We start from the raw sequence: 25,965 nt of genomic DNA, 5'->3' as shown, positions 1-25,965 counted from the left end.
GCTCTATCTGATGTTGGACGGTCAGTCGGACTCCAGACCAGAAGATCTGGACTGTGCATTGCATGCTGTCGCTGGTTGGCTCAGGCTGAGTCAGCTGAAGCTAAACCCGGCAAAAACAGAGGTCCTGTGCCTGAGTCGGGGCAGTTTGGGGTTGGGGCTTTCGCTCCCGGCCTTCGATGGGGTGTCATTGGCACCTGCACCGGTGGTTAGGAGTTTGGGAGTGCTCCTGGAACCTTCCCTGGCAATGGAGGCCCAGGTAGCAGCCACTGCTAAGTTGGCCTTCTACCACCTGCAGCTGGTTCGGCAGTTGGCTCCCTTCGCGACGATCGCGACGACCTGGCTACAGTCATCCATGCGATGGTCACCTCGAGGTTAGACTATTGTAACACTCTCTACATGGGGCTGCCCTTGGCGCAAATCCGGAGGCTGCAGCTAGTTCAGAATGCCGCAGCCAGGCTACTGGTGTCTCCCTAGATGGGAGCACATCCGGCCAGTGCTGAAGGCACTGCACTGGCTGCCAATAGCATACCGGATTTGCTTCAAGGTGCTGGTACTTACCTTTAAAGCCCTATATGGCCTGGGTCCAACATACCTGAGGGACCGCCTTTCCCCATATATACCCCAGAGAGCACTACGGTCCAGGGCGCAACATCGGTTGGATATTCCAGGCCCTAGGGAGGCCAGGCTTGCTACTACTAGAGCCAGGGCTTTCTCAGTGGTGGCTCCTTACTGGTGTAATGAGCTCCCGGAGAAGATCAGGGCCCTGCGGGATCTTGTGCAGTCCCACAGGGCCTGCAAGACGGAGCTCTTCCACCAGGCCTTCAACTAGGAGCCGCCCACATTACCATCAACGACCACTATTAATATCTGTGGGGGAGGCTGGCTGCAGTGAGATCGAGCCAAACCGCCTAGGAGAATGTAATCTCCTGAGCCTGCATGACACATCACGCCATCTTGACTGCTAATTATTGAGTGCACTTTATTTGGCAATTGTCGATTGTTTAAATGTTTTAAATGTTTTAACTGTGTTAAATGTTAAGTTTTAAGTGTATATGAATCTTGGCACAATGTGCCAGGCAATGTGAGCCGCCCTGAGCCCGATTGCGGGGAGGGCGGGTTATAAATATAATAAATAAATAAATAAATAAAGGGGCTTATATGCAAATACATTTTCTTAGAATTGGACACTATAGCTGGTGCTTGTGCTTTTTTCCAGTTTGTATTGTGCCATAAGAAGAAGGGTCCTTTATTGTGTTTTTTTAATTGTCATTTTTAGCATACTTGCAGTAGACGTGGTACTAAAAGAGGTCTGATATACAGTGAAGAAAATTTCTTGGTAGTTTTTTTTTTTTTTAAGGAGCACAGAATTGTTGCATCATGCCCAATGTTCCCTCTAATTTTTTTCTCTGACTGAGCACAGCAGTTCACATCCTGAGCAGAATATAACTGCTGTAATCTTAAAATGGCCAATGGGCAGTGCAAGACCCTGCATGGCTCCAGATTGCTGCTGAGTGGGACTTCCTGTGTTGTTGAGCAGCCACTCACGCACACAGCTCATGACCAACTTTTTAGAGTTGACTGTTACCCTGGTCTATCAAATGTCTTAGCCTTGTGCTATTGCAATCCTCTCCTTCCCCAATTGTGCAATTCCTTAGTTGCGCAGTTAAGAGTTGTCAGGTTTGAGGTCATCCTTCTTGCATGTTCTTAATGGAAATTGATATTGAAATGTCTTCTAGTTTTTCATTTTTGCACATTTTCCCCCACAAGATGAAAATTAAATGATTACAGGGTAACTGGACAAATGTTAATAAAGGAGGTTGTTGAGGAAGCTCACAACAGAGTTTTAAGAACAAGCTCTAAAAACCAATTTTCTAAAACATCCATTGACTTAGCCATTAATACAGTACCATAAAAACAAGATCTGTTACAGAAGTAGTATAAAAATGAACGAAATACATAACATGACAACATTAAATGTCAGGTTAAAACACAATACTTGTGCATAAATAAGCATCTACAGCAAGAAAAAATTGGACAGAATAAATATAATATGTAATAAAATAGAACGTCGCATCTAAATGGGAGTAAACCAGGTACTAGGTGTACCTCTGTGAGAAAGGTGCTCTATAAATAAAGTACCACCACTGAAAAATGTCCTGTTTGTGGTTGCCACTGATCTTAGTTCAGAAACTGAAGGTGCACAGACCAGGGCTCAAAATTGCAATATTATCTACCAGTTTATTGTGTTTTGGCGTGATCAGGTTTCAGGCAAAGCTAGACTTCTGGCCTTGTAACCTTCCATGGTCAGCAGAGCAGTAATCTGCTTATTACCTTTCAACCGTGAGTATTAAGCTCTGCTTTCCAGGAACTGCCTTCTGGGACCCTAGTCTGGGGCATACATCCTCCAGGCCTAGATTTGAGTGAAGCTACTCAGGGGTCCATCCTGGCCCCTGCACTTTACTCTTTTTAATACATTAGGAATATTTACATTTTACAATTTTTTTCACTGCTTCTTTTGGGAATTAATTATAGTTTTGCAGTACATTATGATCATGTACATTAGGAACAGATTTTCTAGACAGTAAACATTTTATAGACATAGGAAATGGTAGTCAATTAAGTTTAGTTTACAGCAGGTATGAAATTATTGACTTTGTCGATCTCTTCTTGCAGCCTTTCCTTTTGAAAGTGCTGAAATGTGTTCTGTAGTTATTCAGCTACATTAGTGGTTGGCTTTGAGGCTTTTAACATGTTTTCCCATCAGCACCTTTGGGAGAAGAATAACTAAGATCTTGACATAACAATGCAATCAGCTTCCTAAATGTAACTGCAATACAGGATATATATGCTATGTTGAAATACTAAATTAAATATGAAAGATTATGGCCATTACATTTTCCCTAACTATTAAAGCATGCTTAAGTGAATGTTCACTTGTTGCTTATAAAATTTGTTTAGACGAATGCCTTCTTCGATAATTGTCTATGATGCAGAGTTGTTCTAAGTGTCATTATAAATGTATTTTCTTTTTAGTTTTTGCAACTTTTGTCTTGACTAATTAAGTTTCAGAGTACTAGAGCTAATGTGACTCAAGGTAAAAAAAATGTTTGCAGACACAAGTGTGTGTGATGTCACTCAGATAAAAATGTTGTTGTTTATTTTTTGCTGAACTACTGCTGCATTAAGCTAAAATAAGAGAAGAGGTGTTCATGCAGAAGAAAAGCAAGAAGTAGGAAGAAATAGCAGTTGCCTAGGGTCTGGAATTGCAGTATTAATGAATGCATGCCTAAAACTTGTGAAGCAAGAAAGAAACAAGATTATGAGTGATTGCTGTATAAGGCCACCGGTTAGTGCTATAAACGGAAAAACAGCCCCCCCCCAAAAAAAAAACACCCTACCTGAAATGAAACTATTTTATTAATTGATTTTGCATTGCATCTAGTTATCAGGATGCACATTGTTAAGAAACAGAGAACATGCCTAAAAGGACAGCCATGGGACATTTCCCCAAATACCTTGTAGAAATTGTGGCCCTAATCTGTTGTGTAGTATCTGTATAGTAGCTGTGGAAGGTACCATTAGTAGATTTGCTTTCTTTATATATTATATGATTTCTTCAATTTGTGTTGCTTTTTGTATTCTAGGAATGGCAGAACTCAATACAGAAGAATGCAGGTCTAGCTTTCATTGAGCTTGTCAATGAAGGAAGGTAATTTATTCACTTTATTTAATGATTCCTTTACTGTGGTTTTCATTTCCATTTTGATATACATTTGAGCTCCATCTATACATATTGTGTTCAGTAACTAACTTGGTGAATTTGATGCAGCTGCTTAAACTTCTCTGGGTTGCATCCTCATTACACTGTTGCAGTAATCTGCAGCTGGGTGAGCTTGTCCACACAGGAGAATCTAGTTTCAAATGATTGCTATAGTGCAATGCATATCTGATCAGTCTTATGCATTAATTTTCTATTACATCTGGCATTATCTCCTGTAGCCTTTTTGATAGTGTGTCTAAGGCATGACTGCTGATGTGTGACTCATCAGACTGAATGTAGGCACTGCAGGCTTGATAACCTCATTTTGTGGTGCATACCTGGAGGGGTTGTCATATACCTGTTGGGCTACACAACATGTGGGTCACAAAGTTGTACAGGGTGGCTCTTTTGTCTTCTGGCAATGATACCATGATTAGTTCTAAGCATTTGATTCTTTTAAGTTTTTGGGTTTTTTAAAGCTTAAATTGCAAATACAAATTCAATTCATTCTATAGAGGTGGTATTTTGTTGTTGTTGTTTTAATGCTGATGGTTTGAAGGTAAACTCAACATTTCACGATTTCCATCTGCACATTCTTGTGTTTTCAATCTGGGAAATGTATACTACTGCTTTATCCCAAACATATAGTATATTTTGTAACTATTATATGGAGGTATAGTCTAAGGCATTAACATCGAACTTTCAACTGGAACAGCATGAACTCTTGTTTTTCTCCCTCAGTCATATTTATAAACTACACCTTCCTGCTATAGAAATATTGTTAACTACATGAAAGTGTTTAAATGCATTAAACACACCTCTTTGCATGTTGTGAATGAGGTTTAATAAGCCGGTTTTCTGTCAGCAGGTCTATAAAGCTTGTTGAACAAAACAGACAACAGGGCAAAGCCATGATCTTTGATTGTCAATGGCATTCAGTAGAATTATCAATTATTTAATTATTTTTTAAAATAAAAAATCAGTCTGTCTCAGAAAACTGGGTTAAGATATCTGCAGTTTACAAAACAAGTAAAGCATATTTTTATAGATTAGGCATCAGCAAGCTAGTTAGTCTGAACCAGCAACTGTTAGGAATCCTTCATCTAAAATGTGAATTTTTAAATGAAGACTTAGGCAAGTAGTTCTAGTTCCAAAGCAATTCATCTCTGAGTGGATAGTTTAAGTGCTTACTTGTTTTTACTGATACTGTTCCAGCAATTCTGCGCTGGGGTTAACTGTGGCTCATATTTTCAAAGTGCTTTAGCAATCAGAGCTCTGTTGAAATCACAGTGCAAAGGCATTCATGTCAGTGAAGCTATATTGATAAGTCTGAAGGGAACTACGTAGATTTAAGTGTTTTTCTAATAGCTGATTATGCCTATTTGGAGCTTAAATCTAAATTTTGTTTATTTTAGTAATTTTTTATATTCCCCACCCCACAAAAGGCCTCTGGTAGCTTACAACAATATATTGTACACAAAGCCTTGTTCCCTACAAACGTAAAACCATATAGATATAACATATCTAAAATACAAAATATTACCAGGGAAGCATAAACACCAACTGTCAAATTCATTCTCAGCTAATAAAAGGCCCATGTAAATCACACAAACATATAGGCTTTTCTAAAGGCTGGCAAGGGGGCTGTCATTCTCTGAAAGGTCTTTGCGGAGGGAGGGGGCCACAACTGGGCTGGCACAGATCTTACTGTCATAGCCACACTGTCAGAGAAAACATGGCTGTAGGGAACAATTGGCACACAGGTTCACACCAGGAGAGACAGTCTCTCAGGTGTGTGCATCCCAGGTCATGAAAGGCTCTAAAGGTAAGAAGCAGCATGCTTAATAGAAGAAGAAAAAGAAGAAGAAGAAGAAGAAGAAGAGATTGGATTTATACCCCGCCCTTCACAACCCAAAGGTGTCTCAGAGCGGCTTACAAACTCATTTCCCTTCCCCTCCCCACAACAGACACCCTGTGAGGTAGGTGGGGCTGAGAGAGCTCTGACAGAAACTGCTGTTTTTCAAGAACAGCTCTTATCAGAACTACGGCTTCCCCAAGGTCATCCAGCCAGGTGCAAGTGGAGGAGTGGGGAATCAAACCCGGTTCTCCCAGATTAGAATCCGCACACTTAACCACTACACCAAACTGGCTCTCAAAGAGGCCCAAAGAAAGCCCCAAAGAAATAGACAACCAATGAAGATGCTGTATGTACATATGTGCCATCAAGTTGCAACCACTCATGGATTTCAAGGCAAGACAGAAGCAGAGGTGGTTTGCCATTGCCTTACTCTGCAGAGCATTCTGTGGTAGTCTTGCATTCAAGTACCAAGCCTGCTTGGCTTCCAAGATCAGGCTATACTTTAGTTGTCTTCAAGGCAGCCCCATTTAGTGTGTCTTTAAGGTTATATTAGCATGGTTCATCACAGCCAGGTCGGGTGAATCCAAAAAAATGAACAATCTCCTTTTCAGTTGAAACAAGGCATTCTTGGCCACCATATATATCCGCTGTTCCAAAGCAGAATCTAAATGTATCCCATAGACTTGGGCTTATATGATTTACTGAAAGAGTTGTACTTTTGCTTTTAAGTTGTATGTGGCTAAAAAAGCATGTTTACAAGGAAAATAATTATTCATAGGGAAACCTAACTACTAACTTTGGCCCAGCTTCTGCAATCTACTCACCTAGCCCAGATGAACCATACACTGCCCGTTCAGTCTGTAAGTGAACTTTGTTATCTAGACTAATAAAACATTATTCGGCAGCCAGGTTTATAATAGCTACTCTATAAATGAGGTCAAGGGAGTTCAAAAATACATAATCAGAAACAACTTAGAAGTTAATTCTTAGCACTGCAACCCAACACATGCTTTGGGTCTTGGAATTCAGACTTGTAGTGGAAGATTTATCCTCTACATTACAATGGGCTTCTTGCCCTAAACCACGTCAAGTCAGACATTAACACAGCACTGCATTTTGCACATTGGAGAACCTTAATAAATAGTAAGGCAATATCTTGAAATAGTCTTTCATTTACAGGTAACCCAAACTACTTTTCTGTTGTATGCAACTGGACATGAGATTCCAAACTGTTTAAACTGTTTAATCTAGCTTTCATTCCATTGTTTGTTACTTATATGTCACTACACATCTGTATTCAGGTTGCTTTAGCATAGTAATTCTTACTAAGATTTAAAAATGTGGATACGTTTCAAAGACATTTTCTGCTTTTCTAAAGTACCCAATTATCAGCTGGCATAATTAAAAAAAAAGAAAAATCTATTGTAGAAATTAATCAGTTTCTAGTTAAAGCAAATATAATTCTGCCACCACTTTTTTCTGTGACACATTTTGTAGGCCTGGTAGTAGATCAGTGAATCATGGTAACCCTGGACAAAGTGTATAAATAATACATTAACTGCATTTCCATCCAGTGTTTAACACTCCTGTAAGATGGTGTGATCGTTAAATATGAGAAACAGAAAGTTCATGTTGTTCTAGTAATTACAACTAGTCAATTGCTTACAAAACAAATTTCTCTACCCTCAAATCCTACTCTACTATCTGAAGACATTTGGCTTCCTTAAATGGAAACAATGCTCTCTTGTTGGGCGTTATGCAGAGATCTTTAGACTGGAAACTAATTTCACTTCCACTTCCACAACTTTTTGAGATTTTTTTTTTAAAGTAGGGCTTAGAATTTTAATAAGATGCTACTAGTTATTGGAAAAAGAGAATGCCATATTTAATATTTTATTTATTTTCTATTGTAATTTACATTCAAAATAACCTCAGAAATAAACAAAAGCTAAAGTTGATGTAACTGAGTAAATTGGCCAGTGCTTTTTTAACTGATAACGCTTCAGATGCTAATAATAGAATTGAAAGCTTTTATCCCTGTTAGCGTTTATAGAATACATATAATTTCATATTTTCAGATATTAGATTTAAAAGATACTTTATAAAAGATAGTCAATATGTTACTAATGTTGGTGACTCAGCATTCTAAACCGTTTAAGCAAAATATTAATTTATTTTAGAGCAACATTATCCTAGCCCCATTCTTTGGAAGTGTACAATATAGAATCATCATCAATAAGCAGACACAAAATGAATCTTCAAGATCCATGAGTTTTGTACAATTCATGTTTCCGTTATAATGATAATCTACATCTAATAGAGATCTGTATTCTTCTAGTCACCAAGTTGGTTTTAAGATGGAAGTTCACAACAGAGATTGCTTTAAGAGGATGCTAAATAAAATTACAGGAGAGAATTGAGTGGAACATAAAACAGTATTACGAATGTGATGAAATAAAAATATATATAACTCAAAGTATGCTGAAAAGATGGGAAGAAGAATTTAGCAGTTTTCTGAAGATCACATAGTAATTTTTCATCCTCTTGTTAAAATGTTCACTTGTAGACAGATTGTATATTCAGACCTTTGGCTTTTATTGCATCCAGTTTTGTTTGAACATCTCTGCATGAAATTAAATAACATCATCTTTGTGCAAATTGAAAACATGTGCAAATTGAGAACATTTGAGTTTTTGATGCAACTTGCTAGAAAATCTCAAGGTTGTTCACAGATGACCAAAGGGTCTCAGTTTTTTATTTGTGTTCAGCTTACTACAGTGAGATCTGTGTCAGGCTATAGATTTAAGTTTCTGTGAGGGACGTATAAAGAGCCTAAAAGGTACATGTATGTGTTTTTTTAAAAGAGCTGGTTCATTGAGTATTTAAAATTTGAAAAGAGCATAGATGGCTTGTTCAGCTTGAGTATTATCTGGCCATGGAAATCATGGTGCTCTGTACAGTACCTGTCTTCCATATCTTACACATTCAATTTGTACCAATTTGCAGAACAGTGATTAACCAGACTTACAGTGCAATCCTCTGTTAAGTTACAATTTCAGTGGCTTTAGACTGGAGTAACTCTGCAGGTGAATTTTTGGAACCATGCCTTATTAAGGAAAAAAGGGTGGCTCTGGATCAGTTTTAGGCTACATTTGATTCATTGTGATTGTTCAGCTTTGTGATTGTTACATAAAATTGGTAATGATTTCTAGGGAGTGCACTGTTAGAACAGAGTAGAATATTTTTACTTCATATTCATTGAGTTACCTGGATAATACTGAGGAAAATGAATCTATTGCTTGTACAGTAATGACTATTCATTTCATAAAGAGCTCCTTTGTTCCTGTAAAAGACTGTGTGAAATCCTCCTGAGACCAATGGGGATGTCATTCTGTGCTTGTATTTGAATTCTGTTCTAGAAGCATAATTTTGGATTGAGGAATCCATGTTGTCCCTCTGAAAAGGTTTTTTTTTTTACAGATTGCTAAGTCAAACAATGAAGGATCATCTAGTGAGAGTGGCAAATGAAGCAGAATTTATCTTGAGTAGACAGAGAGCTGAAGATATTCACAGGCATGCTGAATTTGAGGTAAGCCCAAAATCTTCAAAATTGCACTAGTATCTAGTTCCTATATACTGGAGTTGTAATCAGACAGACAGGTGGTCTGTGTCATAAATATTTGCATTACCTGTGGAAAGTGATAAGTACGTGGAACTTTACTTGTATTTTAGTATTCAAAGTGCTGGGCAATTGACTTGCATTCTTCTGTCCTATTGACTATCTATAGGACAAGGAAGCTCTTCAGTTGGGATGTGCATTCAGCATAAACCAAGCTGAAAAAATACCTGAAAAATACCTTACTGGTATTATTTAAGCCAAGTACAGATTCAGAGACTCTGATCGGCTACCAGTATAGCTGAGCCTGAGTAAAAACCTTTTTCCCCCTTCCTTTTATTTGGGTAGCTATACCTGGCTGGTGGGCTCCTTTTGCAGCTCGGAACTGCAAGACTGGATCAGCTGGGGCGGCGAGAGCTGAGATCTCCATGGCTCCTCTGGCAGCTCTCAGCTTCTGCCACCCCAGCAGATCCTCTCAGGTCTGTGTGCGGTAGCAAGAGACCTCCCCGTTACACGCAGATCATGGGTCAGCTTCTCCTGTGGTGCAATTTCAACTGTGCTGCCGGAGGAGCCCTCTTCAAATTGGCACTTTTCTTCTCAGGTGTATTGAACCTGAAAAAAAATTCAGGATTTTTTTAAAAATCCCAAATCCAAATACCTTACCAGTATTGGGATCTGGGATTTTTTTGGAAATAATGACATTTTGGGGGGTCCAATAGACATGAACTGGAAACTGGTTTTTTGCACACCCCTACTCTTTAGTATCCTGCCAACCTAGTAGTTCGAAAGCAAGAAATTGCAAGTAGATAAATAGGTACCACTTCAGTAGGAAGGTAACAGCGTTCTGTGCGCCTTGGTGTTTAGTCATGCCAGCCACATGACCACGGAAACGTCTTTGGACAGCGCTGGCTCTTCAGCTTTGAAACGGAGATGAGCACTGCAACCCTAGAGCAAGGGAACCTTTACCTTTACTTTACTCTTTAGTATAAATTAATTTTTTTTCTGGACCACTGTGTGATTCTTATTCCAGGGAACATTTTGAAGGATGCCACATGTATAATACTTAACATAATGTGGTAGTGGTTAGCAATGTATATGAATGCACATATGCTTTCACAGTTAATACATATTAATGTTTAAATCTTTTGTTTAAAATATTTTACATGAAATTCACCCATAGCCACACCCCCTAAATGAACATTAAATCCCACAAGACAAATATAACTTCCCTCAGATTGTAATGTTAGTAGTTATTTATGTTACAAAATTTATACCCAGCCTTTCTGCTCTCATAAGAGCTACCAAGGCTGTTAATAAATTAAAACATACATAATAAAATTACATTTAAGAACCGTTACAACCAATGAAAACATACTATTAAAACTGGAGCTAAAATACATACAAAAACATTAAAAAGCAGTTAAAATATTGGACAGGAAGGAAGGATACTGTGGGAAGGCCAACAAAATAAAATGAAAACTTCACCAACTGACTGATGATGGCAACTGAAGGAGACAGACAAATCTCCCTGGGGGGAGAATTCCAAAGTTAATCCAGTATAACATTTGCTATATTTGAATTTGTAAGATGCCTTGAGCTATGGGAGAGGCAGGGTATAAATGTTATAATGAATAAATGTAAATAAAAACAAATTCTTTCAGTTAAGTACTACAGTATTCTGACTTTATCTATATTGTTAACTATGGTTCTGCTGTAAGAATAGTATGCATATTTTATTACTTACTCAGTGCTAATCAACTGTGCCTCTGTTTCATAATAGGAACATCTCTATTAGGACATTTCTAGACTTCCTCCCACCTATAGTCACTTTCAGGATTGTAATTAGCATAGTTTTCCTTTACTAGAATGTGTTCCTGAAGTTTTCCAGTTTACAGTCTTTACTTTCCAACCAATTCTCATCGCCCGTTCACACAATACCGCTCCTTTAGCTGTGGACAGTATTTCAGGGCACAGTATTTTTCTATTATTATATTAATCTCAATGATGTTACATTATTGCTGATGTGCACATGAAAAATATTTGCATTTAATCCCATAATCACATTACTCTTTTTGATACTGCACTGCAATTAAATTTGTTGAATTATAAATTTACCAGTATGACACTTTAATCCTTCTGTATTTAAGACGTTCAGATATATTGTCCTTGACTTTCCTTGTTGATATGGTTGCATTCATGATGATGATGATGATAAAAACATGCTGTTGGAATTACATCCATTGGGTTCCATAGTACAAGCTGGTCTTCATATGAATTTAATCTTCCATGGTTTTTCATTTGTCTACAATTTTGATACCTAATTGGGAAAATATCTTTAAACTGGAAGAAACTCTGTTGGCTTAAATGGTAGTATTTTTGTATACTGCCTTCAGTGGGGCTGTTATATAATGGGACAGAAGCACTCTGAAGAAAGCCAGAATTCACCATTGGTATGGAACTGTAAAAAGGAATGCAGAGCTTGTCTGTCCAGTCTTTGATCGCCTTGCCCAATTACTGAATACCTTGGATCTGGAACTTAGCTGCCTCTTGAGTCTTAGCATAGCAATTCTCATTTGGAGGAGAGGAGGCCATCCTTGATGGAAAGGTAATTCTGATTTTGAAGGCAGGGACACATGGCCTCACTCACCCAAAGCCGGTTATACCTAGTTGCATGCGCAGGCTCAGGCTGCTTGAGCAGGAGAGCTCCATTGATGATGGAAAATAGATTTCTGCTCTGGCTTGTCTTGGCCCCTCCTTTATAGGACTGACAATGGTATCACTGGTCATTCTCTGCTCTTTCTTCACCTGCTTAACCTTCCCCCCCCTTACCTTTCAAAATGCAGGTGTGCCTAGGTGTTTCTCGGTACCAGATGTTCCTTGTTGACCTCATTATTGGCTTTCGCCTGCCTCATCAGCTCCAATCATCTTTGCCTTTTTCATAGTTTAGATTAGTTTAGTCTTTATTTATTGTTACAGTCATTTGACAAAACATAAAATCAGTTTTACAGTTTACACAGTAAACAACATTTATAGGCTAAAACATGATCTAATAAAACAAACTTTTTCAGGGTTGCTTCTCTATCTTCCCATGTTGGCTTAGGGAGGGAGAGGCTTTACATGGAGCAGTTCCAGCACTTCACATGTCAGACTGGAATAGAACAAGCTATTCTTGGGGCAGAGTGCTGTAACCTTGTTCCTCAGTTAGAATTTGTTTTTCACAAATTCTTGCAAGCATTCTGTATTTCTAAGAATGTCTTAGGATGTTATCAGTACTATAGTTGCTGGCTATAGGAAAGGTTTCAGGGAGAGTTTAGGTTTTTCTTTTTTCAGCCTTGAAGCTTGTATCCATGCAAACATTCACCCTTTCTAATTCTAGCATAAACCAGATGATAAAAGGCATAAAATGTACAGTGACCTGAAAGCAAGTCACCTAACAATCATGAAATTGCTTATGTAAATAAAATAAGTTAATATCTGATCCCTTATAAAAAGCATTTTATATTTGGTTCATCTATGGGTCATAAGCAACATAATCCACTATTATGGGTTCAAATGGGGCACCAGAATATGGGAGGTGGAAATAGCTGGAGTCAATGCAAGTTTCACTTCTGTCCCTCACACTACTATAATGCTCTTTACATAGAGCTGCTTTTGAAGATAGAAACTTTCAGCTTGTTTAGAACATAGCAGCCAAGTGCTAATTTGGGCTCACCATTTCAAAAGGGGCTGCCAGCTTCTTCAGAGAGAAGGTAATGACACCAAAATCTCAGTGCAGGATATTCCTGCAAAAACAGGTTGCCAACTGCAGCAGTGTTGCAGTAAATCAGGGTGGAGACAGAAACCATGAGTTGCCTGCCTCAGAGGCAAAAGGGAGGCATAAGTTAGGGTGCTGAAAACACAGCATGGCTAAATAGCCCCAGTGGTGCTAGGCTCAGTTCAGTGGGGGTAATGGGAAAAGGTGTTGGCAGAGTTTGAGTATGCAAAGGAAGTGGAGTACTGACTGTTTAAAGAAAAATAAATAGGTTTATTAAAGAAGAATGAACTGTTATAGAACACAGAAGTGAGAGAACCTTAACTGTCTAACCTAACTGCTGAAAGAAGAACAACAAGCAAGAAGGAAGCTCTGCAGGAGTAGGAAGTCTCCAGAAGAGTCAATCAGGAGATGGCAAGAACATAATTTGAAATTGTGAGCATTCCCTAATCTAGCTATGCTAACTAAGCCACCGGTAGGGTGATCTTCAGATCTTCTTCATAAGACTGTACTGTAAACCTTGCATATTCCAACAAAAGGTTCCTGGTTTATGGGTGACTCTAGTTGGGTTAGCCTTTTCCCCAGGAAGGCTTCCTAATATATCAGGCCATTCTTCTATGCTAGGTACCTAGATTAGTGTAGAAAAACATGCTGATAAACTGCTAATATATGTCAGAGAAAGAGGAAAGGAATGTATTCATGCTGGCCATCAAGGAACAACAGAACTTGTGCCTTTTCCTATATAAAAACGTATCTTCCTTTATCATGAGGCAGCAAAGACCCTCAAGCTCTGCAAGGACTCAGAAAAGGCTGTTGGGGAAGAAACTCAAAGTGACTGGGGGGAACATATGAAGTTTTCCATAGGAACAGTTCTCTTTTCAGAAATTTTCAAAGAAGAAATGGCCTCCCCTAGTTCATGAATTTAACTCGACATGTCAAAAACATATTCCCTAGCAGAGCTGTTGCCCTGAGTCAAATCTTGTTGTTGCACCGATGGCAGCCATGTTGTCCAGAAAAATTGTTCCAAAGAACCAAGTGAGATTGTTAAAATAATCCACATATGGCAAAAGCAGACAGACACAGTATAGAACCATGAAGCTTTGGGCTGCAGAATCTCTAGCTGCCTCAATAGCTGCCATCAGCTGCAGAATCTCTAGTTGCCTCAATATCTCTCATGTGAGCATGTAAGCTCCTAAATTAAAATAACAAGAGTATCTTCACAGACTGGAGGGTGCAACTGCATCCATGGCAAACAGCAGTCTGGACTCTATAAAAATTATTCTCATATTGAAGACTCACTGTAATCTATGGCTAAGAATAGTGGATCTGAGCACATCTTGTCTGCTGGATCAGGAAACTTTTGGGTTTACCTTAAATGACATTCTTTTAGAGACTTAAGGAAAGAAGAATTGTATGCTGCCTTCATCTAGAAGAGAGGATAGATGATCCAAAAAATGTTCCTTTAAGTCTTTTTGCCCACAAAGAAAACTCTCCAGATTTTACAATGAATACAGAAGACCTACACGGTGAAGATCTAATCTGAACTTCAAGTTTACTATGCAGCATAACTTCTCTGGCCAGTTTTCTGATGAAGCTCATTGGAAAACTGACACTGGTAGATGGCAGTCTGGTTAAAGATAACGGCAGACCACTGGGTGCAAAAGTTGATAACAAGGGATTGTCTAAACAAATTCCAGCTTCTAAAAAGAGCAGAGTTTGTAGGAAGCATAAGGGAGTTGCTGTGAGACGCTGCTGCTGCTTCTGTCGCCCATCCAGGGATTGTCTGTAGAGTTTACCTGTCTTCCTAACAGCAAATTCCACTAATTCCCCATGTCTTCATATAGGACAAGAGGAAATGCACAGCAGATGCCATCAAGTCACCTACTGTCATTGAAGCAGTAGAGTCAGTGTTGTTATATCAAAGTCATTCCGTGTGTACTCAATTTTTTTCATAGTTCTTTGAAAGGGGAACTGGAGAGCTATCCTTAACTTCAAATATGTGAACATGTGGATGAAGCACAAGACGTTCAAGGTAGAAACCTTGATTCATAGCATTAGCCCTTCATTTTGAAGAATTCAAGGCATCTGTAGATCTGAAAAGCCTACCTTCATGTTTCAAAGAGATAATGAATCTCAGAATATGAAGCAGTACCTACATGACCCTTCGCAGCCAACTTAAGGCAGCCTTGTAGGGTTTTCAAAGCAAGAGATTGAGGTGGTTTGCCATTGCCTTCCTCTGCATAACAGCTCTGGAAATCTTTGGTGGTCTCCCATCCAAATAGTAACTAGATCTAATTCAGTTTAGCTTCCAAAATCTGATGAGATCGGCCTAGCTTGGGCCATCCAGGTCATGGCCTTCTTGAGGTAACACCCGGGGAAAAGGTATTGGACTTAAATGATGATGCCTGACAAACTGTATCTTTATCTAAAACACAGTAAAGAGTCACCTAATAATGTTGCTGTCCATTCAACACTTAGACATAGTAATCAATTCAATCAGCAATTTTTTCTCTCTCCCTCAGAAGGAAAAGGGAGACGCTAATGGAGGCAGCTAAGGAGATGGTCAAAACAAGAGAAACAGATCTGATGTTTCTAGTTCAGTTCCATGTTTTAAATGTCCCTTGGGCAAATTCTCACTGGAGAAACATATGATGGCCAATTCTGCAGTTTAGAACAACATCTTGACCAAAACATATCTAAGAATAACTGTTTCTCCATCGCTGAGGTGTAGCAAGAAATGTTGGATGATGGCCCAACATTTTATGTTGTACCTTAAAGATGGAGAAAGACTTTTCAAATCAGGGAAATGACCCAGATTACTGTGAATACCAGCCTTCAAGGCTAGGGAACCCACAGCTAAGAATGTTTTGTTTGTGGCTTCTGGAAAGGGGTGGAGAACAACTCCAGTATTAATTGATTAGAACTCTATACAATTCATCTAGCTTTGTTACACTTCCATCTCAGGATTCAGAATCCAAACATATGCATTCTGACCAACATGACTGCTCATATGAATTGACAAGAGGGCATCCTTTCATCAAGAGGCAGAGTTCCTTCTCTGTTGAATGGACATATCTTGCTTCCTTGGGAGTGGAACACTTCAGTGACAACAGCAACGGTCAAACCAGTTGGCAAGTGGTTGTTCCTCCCAGAGATCTTCCAGGAAATATCCACAGTACATTTTCTTGTGATGCATTATGGTTAAGACCCCCTGTCTTGGAAACCATGAAGAGTACTTGCATATCTCCATATGCAGAACATGTTCATTCTGAAAGTGTGGTTCATTTTTATTGTCTTCCATCTGACCATCAAAGGCAAGAAAGTCTCCAAGGCATTTCATTAGCAGATGGTTACAAAAGTGCATTCACATCACCTATGAAGCTCATAGGATAAAGACTCTGGATGGAATAACTGTTTCTAGTTCTAATTCTTTCTTTATTTCCTTTCAAGTTTTTCTTCAGTGGTGTTATATTTTTCTCATTTATTCTAGCTCCCTAGTTACATTCTGTTATTGGAGAGTAGTAACACATAATAGAAGTCAGTAGAGAGCTGCATATGGCTCTGAACTGGAAGAGGGAAAGGAAGTTAGTCCCCGCCTTTCATAGACCCAAATTTTACTTGTATTCCAGCTTCTTGTTCTAGGGAAATTTAGAATGAGAACAGGTAGTTTACTGTGTTGTGAAAATCATTAAATCTTATTGCATTCACAAAAATCTTAACACTTGCTTTTTGGCTGCCATGTAGTCATTTGATTCATCATCATCATCATCATCATCATCGCAACAACAACAACAACAACAATAACAATAATAATCATCTTTCAATTTTATTTATTGCTCAATCCTGCAGAGCTTGCTGGCTCTGAGCGATTTACAGTTACTCATATACACACGGGGCTAACAATGATTCAAAGGGGTAAGTGAAGACAATATATAAATCTTTAAATCACACACGTTCGCAGTCGACGAGGAGTTTGTTTAGCTGTAGGGTCAGACATGTTCCAACGGCATTTTCTCTCGGCATGGCTTGATGTCGTCAGCTTTTTCTCCAGGACTGCTTCAAGTTGCAGCGCAGCACTGCCACCGCCTGGCCGGATGGCCCATTACAGGCTTTCTTGATGCCGAAGAGTTCTTTCTAGGCTTTCGATCTTACGCGCTGGACATTACGTTCGCCGGCTAACACCTCCCCCACTGGGGGGTTTAGTGTGCCCACCGTCTCTAAGGAGTGGTACCCATTTTATCTACTCGCTGAAGCTTTCGAACCGCCCAACAGCAACTGCCCAAACTGATAATGTTCGACTTTCCATTATAACATTACACTGTACCCCATGATATATTTATTAATTTTAAAAATAATGAAAAATATTATCTATATATCTAATTCCCAAGGTGCCCCCTGTGTGCGGATATCTAAATCCGCACATTGGGGAAACCTGGGGGGCAGGGACATTTTCCTGCGCACTTCGGGCAATCTCCAGGTGTGCAGAAAAATATGAAAAGTTGGAAAAATATTTAAATTACCTAAAAAGTAAAAGAGCATTCCCTGCGCATGCACAGAGAATGCTCTGAGAACTCTGGTGGGCCGGTGGCTGGAAGCTGCTTGGGCCTCGCCACTGGAGCCTGGGTGAAGGAGATCGGCGAGGCTGCTGAGTCCTTGCCGCCGGAGCCCGGGGTATGGGGGGTGGAGGAGATCAGAGAGGCTGCTTAGGCCTCGCCGCTGGAACAGGGGGGGAAGAGGAGTTTGGCAGGGCCCGGCGGCTGGGCCGCTCCAGCTACGTGAGGCGGGGGGGAGGGTGGGGTGAGGGAGTCGGGGGGAGGGGGGTGGAGGAGATCAACGAGGCCATGGGCCAAGGCGGGGGGAGGAGGAGGAAGTCGGCAGCCAGAGGGGGAGGGAAGGAGATCGGCGGAGGATGAAGGAGCCGGGGGGGAAGAAATTGGTGGGGACCAGCAGCTGGAAGCCGCTCAGGCTGCACCGCCGGTGGACGGTGGGGGGGAGAGGGCTTATACTGCTGCCGACTTCTCCTGCTCTGCATGGAGCTCTCCCCCCCCGCAAGTATTGCAGGTCTCCTTTCTTGTCCACTTCTAATTTTGCTGAACTTGATCAAAACAAATGCAGTTGTTTACCTTCTGTAAATACATTATTACAATAAATTATTATAAGCACTATACAACCACCACAACCCTGTTTCCCCGAAAATAAGACCTACCCCCAAAATAAGCCCTAGCAGGATTTCTATGCATTTGTGGTATAAGCCCTAGTGTGTCTTCTTGAGAAAAATTAAATATAAGACAGTGTCTTATTTTCGGGGAAACACGGTACTACCACCACCAATAATCTGGTGGTAATAACGGGGTGATGGGATGGCCCAGTATAAGATCCCGCTACAGTATTGCGATGGGGTCGGGGCCGTTGAAACGGGCTTTGGGTACATCTATAGGTCACCATCTGAGTCAATTGATTTGATTAAATTGGTATCATCTTTGAGCACTTTATCATTGTTAACTATGGTTGATTTTATTCTGTTTTTAATGTTTTATGTGGCACATGTTGCCCTTATTTGTAAGCCACCCTGAGACCGCTCGCGGGGAGAGCGGGATATAAGTGTAACAATAAATAAATAAAACTAAAATAAAATAAATAAGTTATAAATTATTACAAAACAAAGTTAATGTCCTCAATGTGTGTGATCAGTGCCTTCAAGTCACTTCCAACTTATGGTGACCATATAAATTAATGACTTCCAAAACATCCCCTCATTAACAGCCTTGCTCAGTTTAGTAAACTGAGGGCCATGGCTTCCTTTATTGAGTCAATCCAGATCATGTTGGGTCTTTTTCTTTCCCTGTCTTCAACTTTTCCTAGTGTTATTGTCTTTTCAAGTGACTCTTACCTTCTCATAATGTGACCATAGTATGACAGCCTCTGTTTAGTCATTTTGGCTTCTAGGGAGAGTTCAGGCTGGATTTAATCCAGAACCCACTGATTTGTCTATTTGGAGGTCTGCAGTATTTGTAAAAATCTATTCCAACACCACCTTTCAAATGAATCAATTTAGTTCCTGTCAGTTTTCTTCACTGTTCAACTTTGTCATCCATACATAGTAATAGGGAATACTATGGCATGAATTCCGTTGATCTTGGTTGCCAGCAACACATCCTTACATCCTTAAGAATCTTGTCTAGAGCTCTTTTATGATTGCCCTTCCCCGTGTCAATCCCCTTCTGATTTCTTGCTTGCAGTCTCCCTTTTGGTTGTTAATGGAGCCAGGTATAGAAAATCTTTAACAATTTCTTCATCGTAATTCATAAAATTGTATAATTCCCTAGTAGTCATTACTTTTGTCTTCTTGATGTTCAGCTGTAATCCTTCACTAATTTCTGCCAGTAATGTGGTGTCATCTGCCTATCTCAAACTGTTAATGTTCCTTTCACCAATTTTCACTCCACCTTCATCTAACTGTAATCCAGTTTTCCTTATGATATTTTCTGCATATAGATTGAAGAGATAGGGAGATAAAAAGCATCCTTGCCTGCCACCTTTGCCAATTGGAAACCATTTTGTTTCTCCATATCTATCTATATATCTAATAGCCAAATTGCCCCCTCCGTGTGGATATCTAAATCCGCACATTGGGGGCACTTGGGGGGCAGAGAGATTTTCCTGCACACTTGGAGCAGTCTCCAGGTGTGCAGAAAAATCTAAAAAGTTGAAAAAATATGGGAGATATTTAAATCCCCCCCCAAAGTTTTCTGCGTGTGAACAGAAAACACCCTGGTAACTGTCTCGCTGCCGCTGCAAGGGGGAGAAGCCTTGGCGGGCCGGTGGCTGTGAGCCACTCAGGCCTCACTGCCACCAGTGCGGGGGGGAGGAGGGAGAAGGCTTGGTGGACTTCAGGGCTTCTCGCTGCCGCCGCTGGGGAAGGGGGCGGGAGAAAGCTTGGTGGACTTCAGGGCTCCTTGCCACCACCCCCAGGGAGGGGGGCAGGAGAAGGCTTGGCAGGCTTCAGGGCTCCTTGCCGCCAGGGAGGGGGTGGGAGAAGGCTGGGCAGGCGTCAGGGCTCCTCTTTGCCACCGAAGAGGGGGTGGGAGAAGGCTTGGCAGGCTTCAGGGCTCCTCGCCACCGCTGTCACGGGGGGGAGGCTTGGTGGGCCTCATGAGTCCACCTGCTGGGCTCACCTGCTGCCACTTCCTTCTCCTGCAGAGGTCCTGCTTCTGGAGGCTGGGAGCTGTGGGGAATACTCCTCCCACCCGCGAGTATCGTGGGTCTCCCTTCTTGTCTATATATTTAATAGCCAAGGCGCCCCTGAGTGCGGATATCTAAATCCGCACACTGGGGGCACCTAGGGGGCAAAGAGATTTTCCTGCACATTTGGGGCAATCCCCATATGTGCAGAAAAATCTGAAAAGTTGAAAAAATATACGGGGGATACTTAAATCCCCCCAAAAGTAAAAGAGCGTTCCCTGCACATGTGCAGGGAATGCTCTGAGAGCTGTTTCACTGCCACCGCTTGGGGGGAGGTCAAAGGCTTGGTGGACAGGTGGCTGTGAGCCGCTCAACCCTCGTCGCCATGGGGGGAAGCTTGGCGGGCTGGCCAGGCCTTCCCGCTGCTAGGGGAGGGAGAAGGGAAAAGGCTTGGTGGGCCAAGCTCAGGCCTCGCCACCATTGCCATGGGGGGCAGGGGAGATTTGGCGGGCCCAGTGGCTCGGAGCTGCATGGGCCTCACCGCCATTGCCAGGGGGAGGTTTGGCAGGCCCAGCGGCTCGGAGCCGCACAGGCCTTGCCACTGGGGCCAGGCAGGGGGAGGTTTGGCGGGTCCGGCGGCTGGGAGCCGCATGGCCCTCACCATTGAGGCCAGACAGGGGAGAAGGGTTACCTGTGGTGGCTTCCTCCTCTGCGTGGAGCTCTCCCTACCCCCCACGAGTATCGCGGGTCGCTGCTTCTTGTTGTATCCTAACAGTAGCTTCTTGTCCCAAGTACAGCACATCAAAAAAATCAGATGTTGTTGCACACCCATATATTTTAAAACCAACCATAACTTTTCATGATCCACACAGTGAAAAGCTTTGTTGTAATCTATGAAACACAAGCTGATTTTCTTCTGAAATTTTCTCGTGTGCTGCAGTAGCCAATGTAAATTTGAAATATGATCTCTAATACCTCTTCCTGAACATCTGGCATTTCTCATTCCATGTATGGTAACAGTCTTTGTTGTAAGATTTGAGCATCATTTTACTTGTGTGATAGATCCAGGGGGGCAGCTGTGTGTGAGAAATTAATATGATGGTGTGATAGTTGCTGCAGTCTTTGGCATCTCTTTTATTGAGATTTGGAATATAAATTGAACATTTCCAGTCTGCAGGACATTATGTTGTTTTCCTTATTGTTGGCATATTCTTGTTAAGATTTTCTTGGATAATCTTCCAATCTTGGATAACTGAGGCTATTGTAAGGGCCAACATCTGTTTTAACCAATTGTGAAATAAATATATGCATGTTTATATATGTTTTAATGTCTGTTATTTTTAAAATTCACAGATAGTATTATTTGGCCTGTATGTTTATGTTTTCTTAACCTTTAGGTACTTAATTCAGTTTGCTTTGGGTCAAGTTTTTCCACTTCTCCTTTTTTCAGTTAGAATCTAAACTCCTTAAAGTATTGCCCTCAGCTTCGCTGACACACAAACTCCCTCACCACATTAAGGTATGTGTCCAAGAGGAGTCCTTTATGCATTAAAATTTAACAGTGGCTGGGAGCGGCATGGGCCTCACCGCCATTGCCAGGGGGAGGTTTGGCAGGCCCAGCGGCTCGGAGCCGCACAGGCCTTGCCACTGGGGCCAGGCAGGGGGAGGTTTGGCGGGTCCGGCGGCTGGGAGCCGCATGGCCCTCACCATTGAGGCCAGACAGGGGAGAAGGGTTACCTGTGGTGGCTTCCTCCTCTGCGTGGAGCTCTCCCTACCCCCCACGAGTATCGCGGGTCGCTGCTTCTTGTTGTATCCTAACAGTAGCTTCTTGTCCCAAGTACAGCACATCAAAAAAATCAGATGTTGTTGCACACCCATATATTTTAAAACCAACCATAACTTTTCATGATCCACACAGTGAAAAGCTTTGTTGTAATCTATGAAACACAAGCTGATTTTCTTCTGAAATTTTCTCGTGTGCTGCAGTAGCCAATGTAAATTTGAAATATGATCTCTAATACCTCTTCCTGAACATCTGGCATTTCTCATTCCATGTATGGTAACAGTCTTTGTTGTAAGATTTGAGCATCATTTTACTTGTGTGATAGATCCAGGGGGGCAGCTGTGTGTGAGAAATTAATATGATGGTGTGATAGTTGCTGCAGTCTTTGGCATCTCTTTTATTGAGATTTGGAATATAAATTGAACATTTCCAGTCTGCAGGACATTATGTTGTTTTCCTTATTGTTGGCATATTCTTGTTAAGATTTTCTTGGATAATCTTCCAATCTTGGATAACTGAGGCTATTGTAAGGGCCAACATCTGTTTTAACCAATTGTGAAATAAATATATGCATGTTTATATATGTTTTAATGTCTGTTATTTTTAAAATTCACAGATAGTATTATTTGGCCTGTATGTTTATGTTTTCTTAACCTTTAGGTACTTAATTCAGTTTGCTTTGGGTCAAGTTTTTCCACTTCTCCTTTTTTCAGTTAGAATCTAAACTCCTTAAAGTATTGCCCTCAGCTTCGCTGACACACAAACTCCCTCACCACATTAAGGTATGTGTCCAAGAGGAGTCCTTTATGCATTAAAATTTAAAGTCCATATATTATATTATATTATATTTGTTACTACAATTAAAAGATATCAATTATTATTCCTCCATTTCAGCATATGATGTAAAAAGGAAAACAACAGAAAATAGTATTAGTGTATATAGAATTTGGCTTAAAAATGCCAGGTGTTTTGTTGTATGGACCTCACTGGCTTTATTTTTATTACAGAGCATCAAACATGTCTATATTTAAGTACATTAATAACTTTTTTGTTTTAAAATAGATTAGGCATATTTGTCCTGGGCATTGGTTATGTTCTAAAGGTCATCTCTGTTGGCCTCAGGATTCATGCTGTGCATTGTTTAATAAGCTGTCTGCACTTCATCTAGAGCTAGTTACCCGCTTCTGCAAACAGAGATGTTGTCAGATATCTCTGGTGTCGTTTTGTGCTTGTGGGATAGCAGGCAGGTTTCATTCGTTACATGAAACAGTCAAGGGTTTGAAGACAGTCCTGTGCAGATGAAATATACATCTTTTTTAGTTCATTGCCTGATAATCATTGGAGTGGGACGAAAGTGACAACTTATGCTCTGGTTTTATGCAGACATGCCATGACTGATACGGCCTCACTGAATAGGTGAACTGCTTCCTATTTCTTGTAGCAATAGTATATTCCACCCCCCTCCCCTGTAACTATTATTTTCATGCAGAAATAACTGAACTAGTATAACAGGAATCTGTGATTATTTACTTCAAAACTCTGTTTCTGTCTTGGCTGACCACTATTTATTTCTCTCTGTGTTACTTACGTCTTTGAACTATCTAGGTCAGATGTTGGCTGGCACTTCTTGATCTGATTCTGCCCTGACTCTGTGATATCTCAGTGTGATGGCTTAAGGGGTTTAATCACATCATTCTAAACTTAAACAAAAACTAAGTTACTGAAAACACAGCATTTCTTCTGTATTTTATCAGAAGTAGAGGAGGAGGCATAACTTCTTTCTTCAGTAAGGCATGTACCTTTTGATCACACAGATCTTTATACATTCCTAAGTTTGCCTTAGTACTTGGAAAAGTAACATTATACTTCTTGGAAAAAATGGTTGCCAAGGAAGAAATAGGAGGGGAAGCTGGTTGGTTAAGCTGAATCAATCATGAGCAAAGATGATGGCACCATAAATCCATACATAGCAGGTAACTATTCAAGTGGATGAAAGAAATTGTTCTCTTTGAGTTGAAACAGCTCATCCTCAGAAGAACATCTTTAAAAAACAAGATATAAGGGTGTCTTATGCCTGTTATATGAAGCTAAAATTAATTCAGTAGAACAGTGTATCATTCAAATCATTCAGAGGTTTGATATAATAATCAGGGTATATTACTTCATATGCTGTTATCAAGTAACACTAACATAATACAAATATGGGAAGTAGAGGTACAATACTTGTTAAATTTAAATTTAATTTTAGTGTTAATTAAACACAGTTTCTCAAAAGAAATGAATTATTTACATCATGAGCCCCAAAGCAGTAAAACAAAACAGTTGTTTTAACCAAGTAATTCTCTATTTGGTTCAGTGTGTCATTGTGATGTTTATTATGTATATATTTCTTATGGAACTAGAAACAAGGCCCATTGTGGGAAGAAATACAGCGAGCTCTAGAAAGAAGCTCCAGTTGAGTGTCCTGGCTGTGGCTGGTGGGGTGGCAGAGGGAAGGGGAAAATGGAGGTGAGCCATGTTTATTTCCTTCTGCTTAGCTATAAGGCAGGGCTGTCTCAAGTAATTTTGCTGTTCTAAGTGGCTAGTATGTCGTTGTAAGTAAGTAAGTTTATTAAGAACAGTCATAAGACCAGCAAAATGAACCAAAATGTTAAACACAGAGTCTACAACATAAGAACCTTACAAGCTTAATTCCTAAAATACCACACCGGTCAATTCCATCATTAATGGCTTGAGTTACAGTACATTGCGCTTTTTAATTACCAAGTAACAATATTTAGCAACATTGCGTGTGACAGAATCATAAGTATCAGCCAGTAAGAACTTCATCAAGCATTCCTCGGCATATGTAAGATAATTAGCCAGGGGTTTAAAGCGTGCGAGAAGGGGTATCAGCAGCTGCTGTCTCTCTTCATCATACATAGGACAATGGAGTAATAAGTGGCTAGTATGGGAGGAGAGCCACATGGTAACAGGTATGGTTCCGTTCAGTGTTCAGTGAGTTAGTGTGACCTAGCTCACAATTTTGTAGCCTCTGGCTCCCACATTTTTGTCTTAGCTAAGGAAAGATGGCTCCAGAGCAAACTAATTTATGCAGTAGCTGAATTGCTCGCTCACAACATTAATGCCAGTAGCTCACAAACTGGAATTTGTGCTCACAAGACTCCACAGCTTAGAGGGAGCATTGCTTTGTTTTCCCCCTCGGATGGTCGTGGCCCCGCCCCCAGCGTGCCCGGCGTCATAACGTCACTTCCTGGTGACGCGCACGCCGGGGTGGGGTTCCCCCTGGAGCCCGATCCGCCGGCTGCGGGGAACGAGCCTCTGGGGCGGGGTTTTCCCCGCCCCTCAGCGGGACTTGGCAGCCCTAATAATCACACTGTGTACAATGCCAAAATATGCATGTTGTTAATAATATTTTAATTTCCATTGAAGAGTTTGGGACGGCAAGGGCATCTGGGAATATTTGCAGCCAGTTCTAATTTCTTACTTCAGAGCCTATATGGGTTGCTTAGTGGTATACACAGCAGTCTGGAGGAATTGCATAATCTCTTTTTGGGAGTTACCAATGGGAAGAGTGAGCAGTATTCTGAAAATGTGCTGCTAGAGGTACTGCTACTTTCATGCATGTTTTCAATTAATACCTAATCCTACCTGGAGTTGAAGCCCCCAGGGCCAACTATTGATAGAGCAATGTAAAGCTGTGTGTTTTAGTTTACATATACTACTTTTAAATATAGTTTTCATGGTTATTACAGATGCCAGAGAGTCAAATATCAACCTAAGACTTTGCTGAAAATGCATTATGCAGAATTATGATAATGCCATGTTCTGCTCTCATTTCTCTGTGTAGACAATGCCATAAACTTTCAAAAGTGACTGTATGTATAACAAAATGGTTGTGGTGAACAGGTATTTATATGCAAGGTACCATCAAGAACAATCTCTGGTAGTTACACAGGGTCTCCCCCCCCCCCCCCACCCTTTACCTCACACCCTTCGCTTTTTGGGGACAAGA

General features: G+C 40.7%; 1 protein-coding gene across 1 annotated transcript in view; it reads left to right on the top strand.

Moving 5' to 3' along the window:
- The window catches only part of LRBA (LPS-responsive vesicle trafficking, beach and anchor containing), a 558,585-nt gene that overhangs the window by 168,148 nt on the left and 364,472 nt on the right, over positions 1-25,965 (top strand). The window contains 2 exon segments of the mRNA XM_015409048.1: positions 3,645-3,709; positions 9,099-9,207. Coding sequence (XP_015264534.1) covers positions 3,645-3,709; positions 9,099-9,207 — 174 coding nt within the window.

Source organism: Gekko japonicus, unplaced genomic scaffold (genome assembly GCF_001447785.1).
Source record: "Gekko japonicus isolate JY-2015 unplaced genomic scaffold, Gekko_japonicus_V1.1 scaffold24, whole genome shotgun sequence".
NCBI classification, from domain to species: Eukaryota; Metazoa; Chordata; class Lepidosauria; order Squamata; family Gekkonidae; genus Gekko; species Gekko japonicus.
The sequence above is the reverse complement of the archived record's forward strand: the minus strand, read 5'-3'. Positions and strand labels throughout refer to the sequence as shown.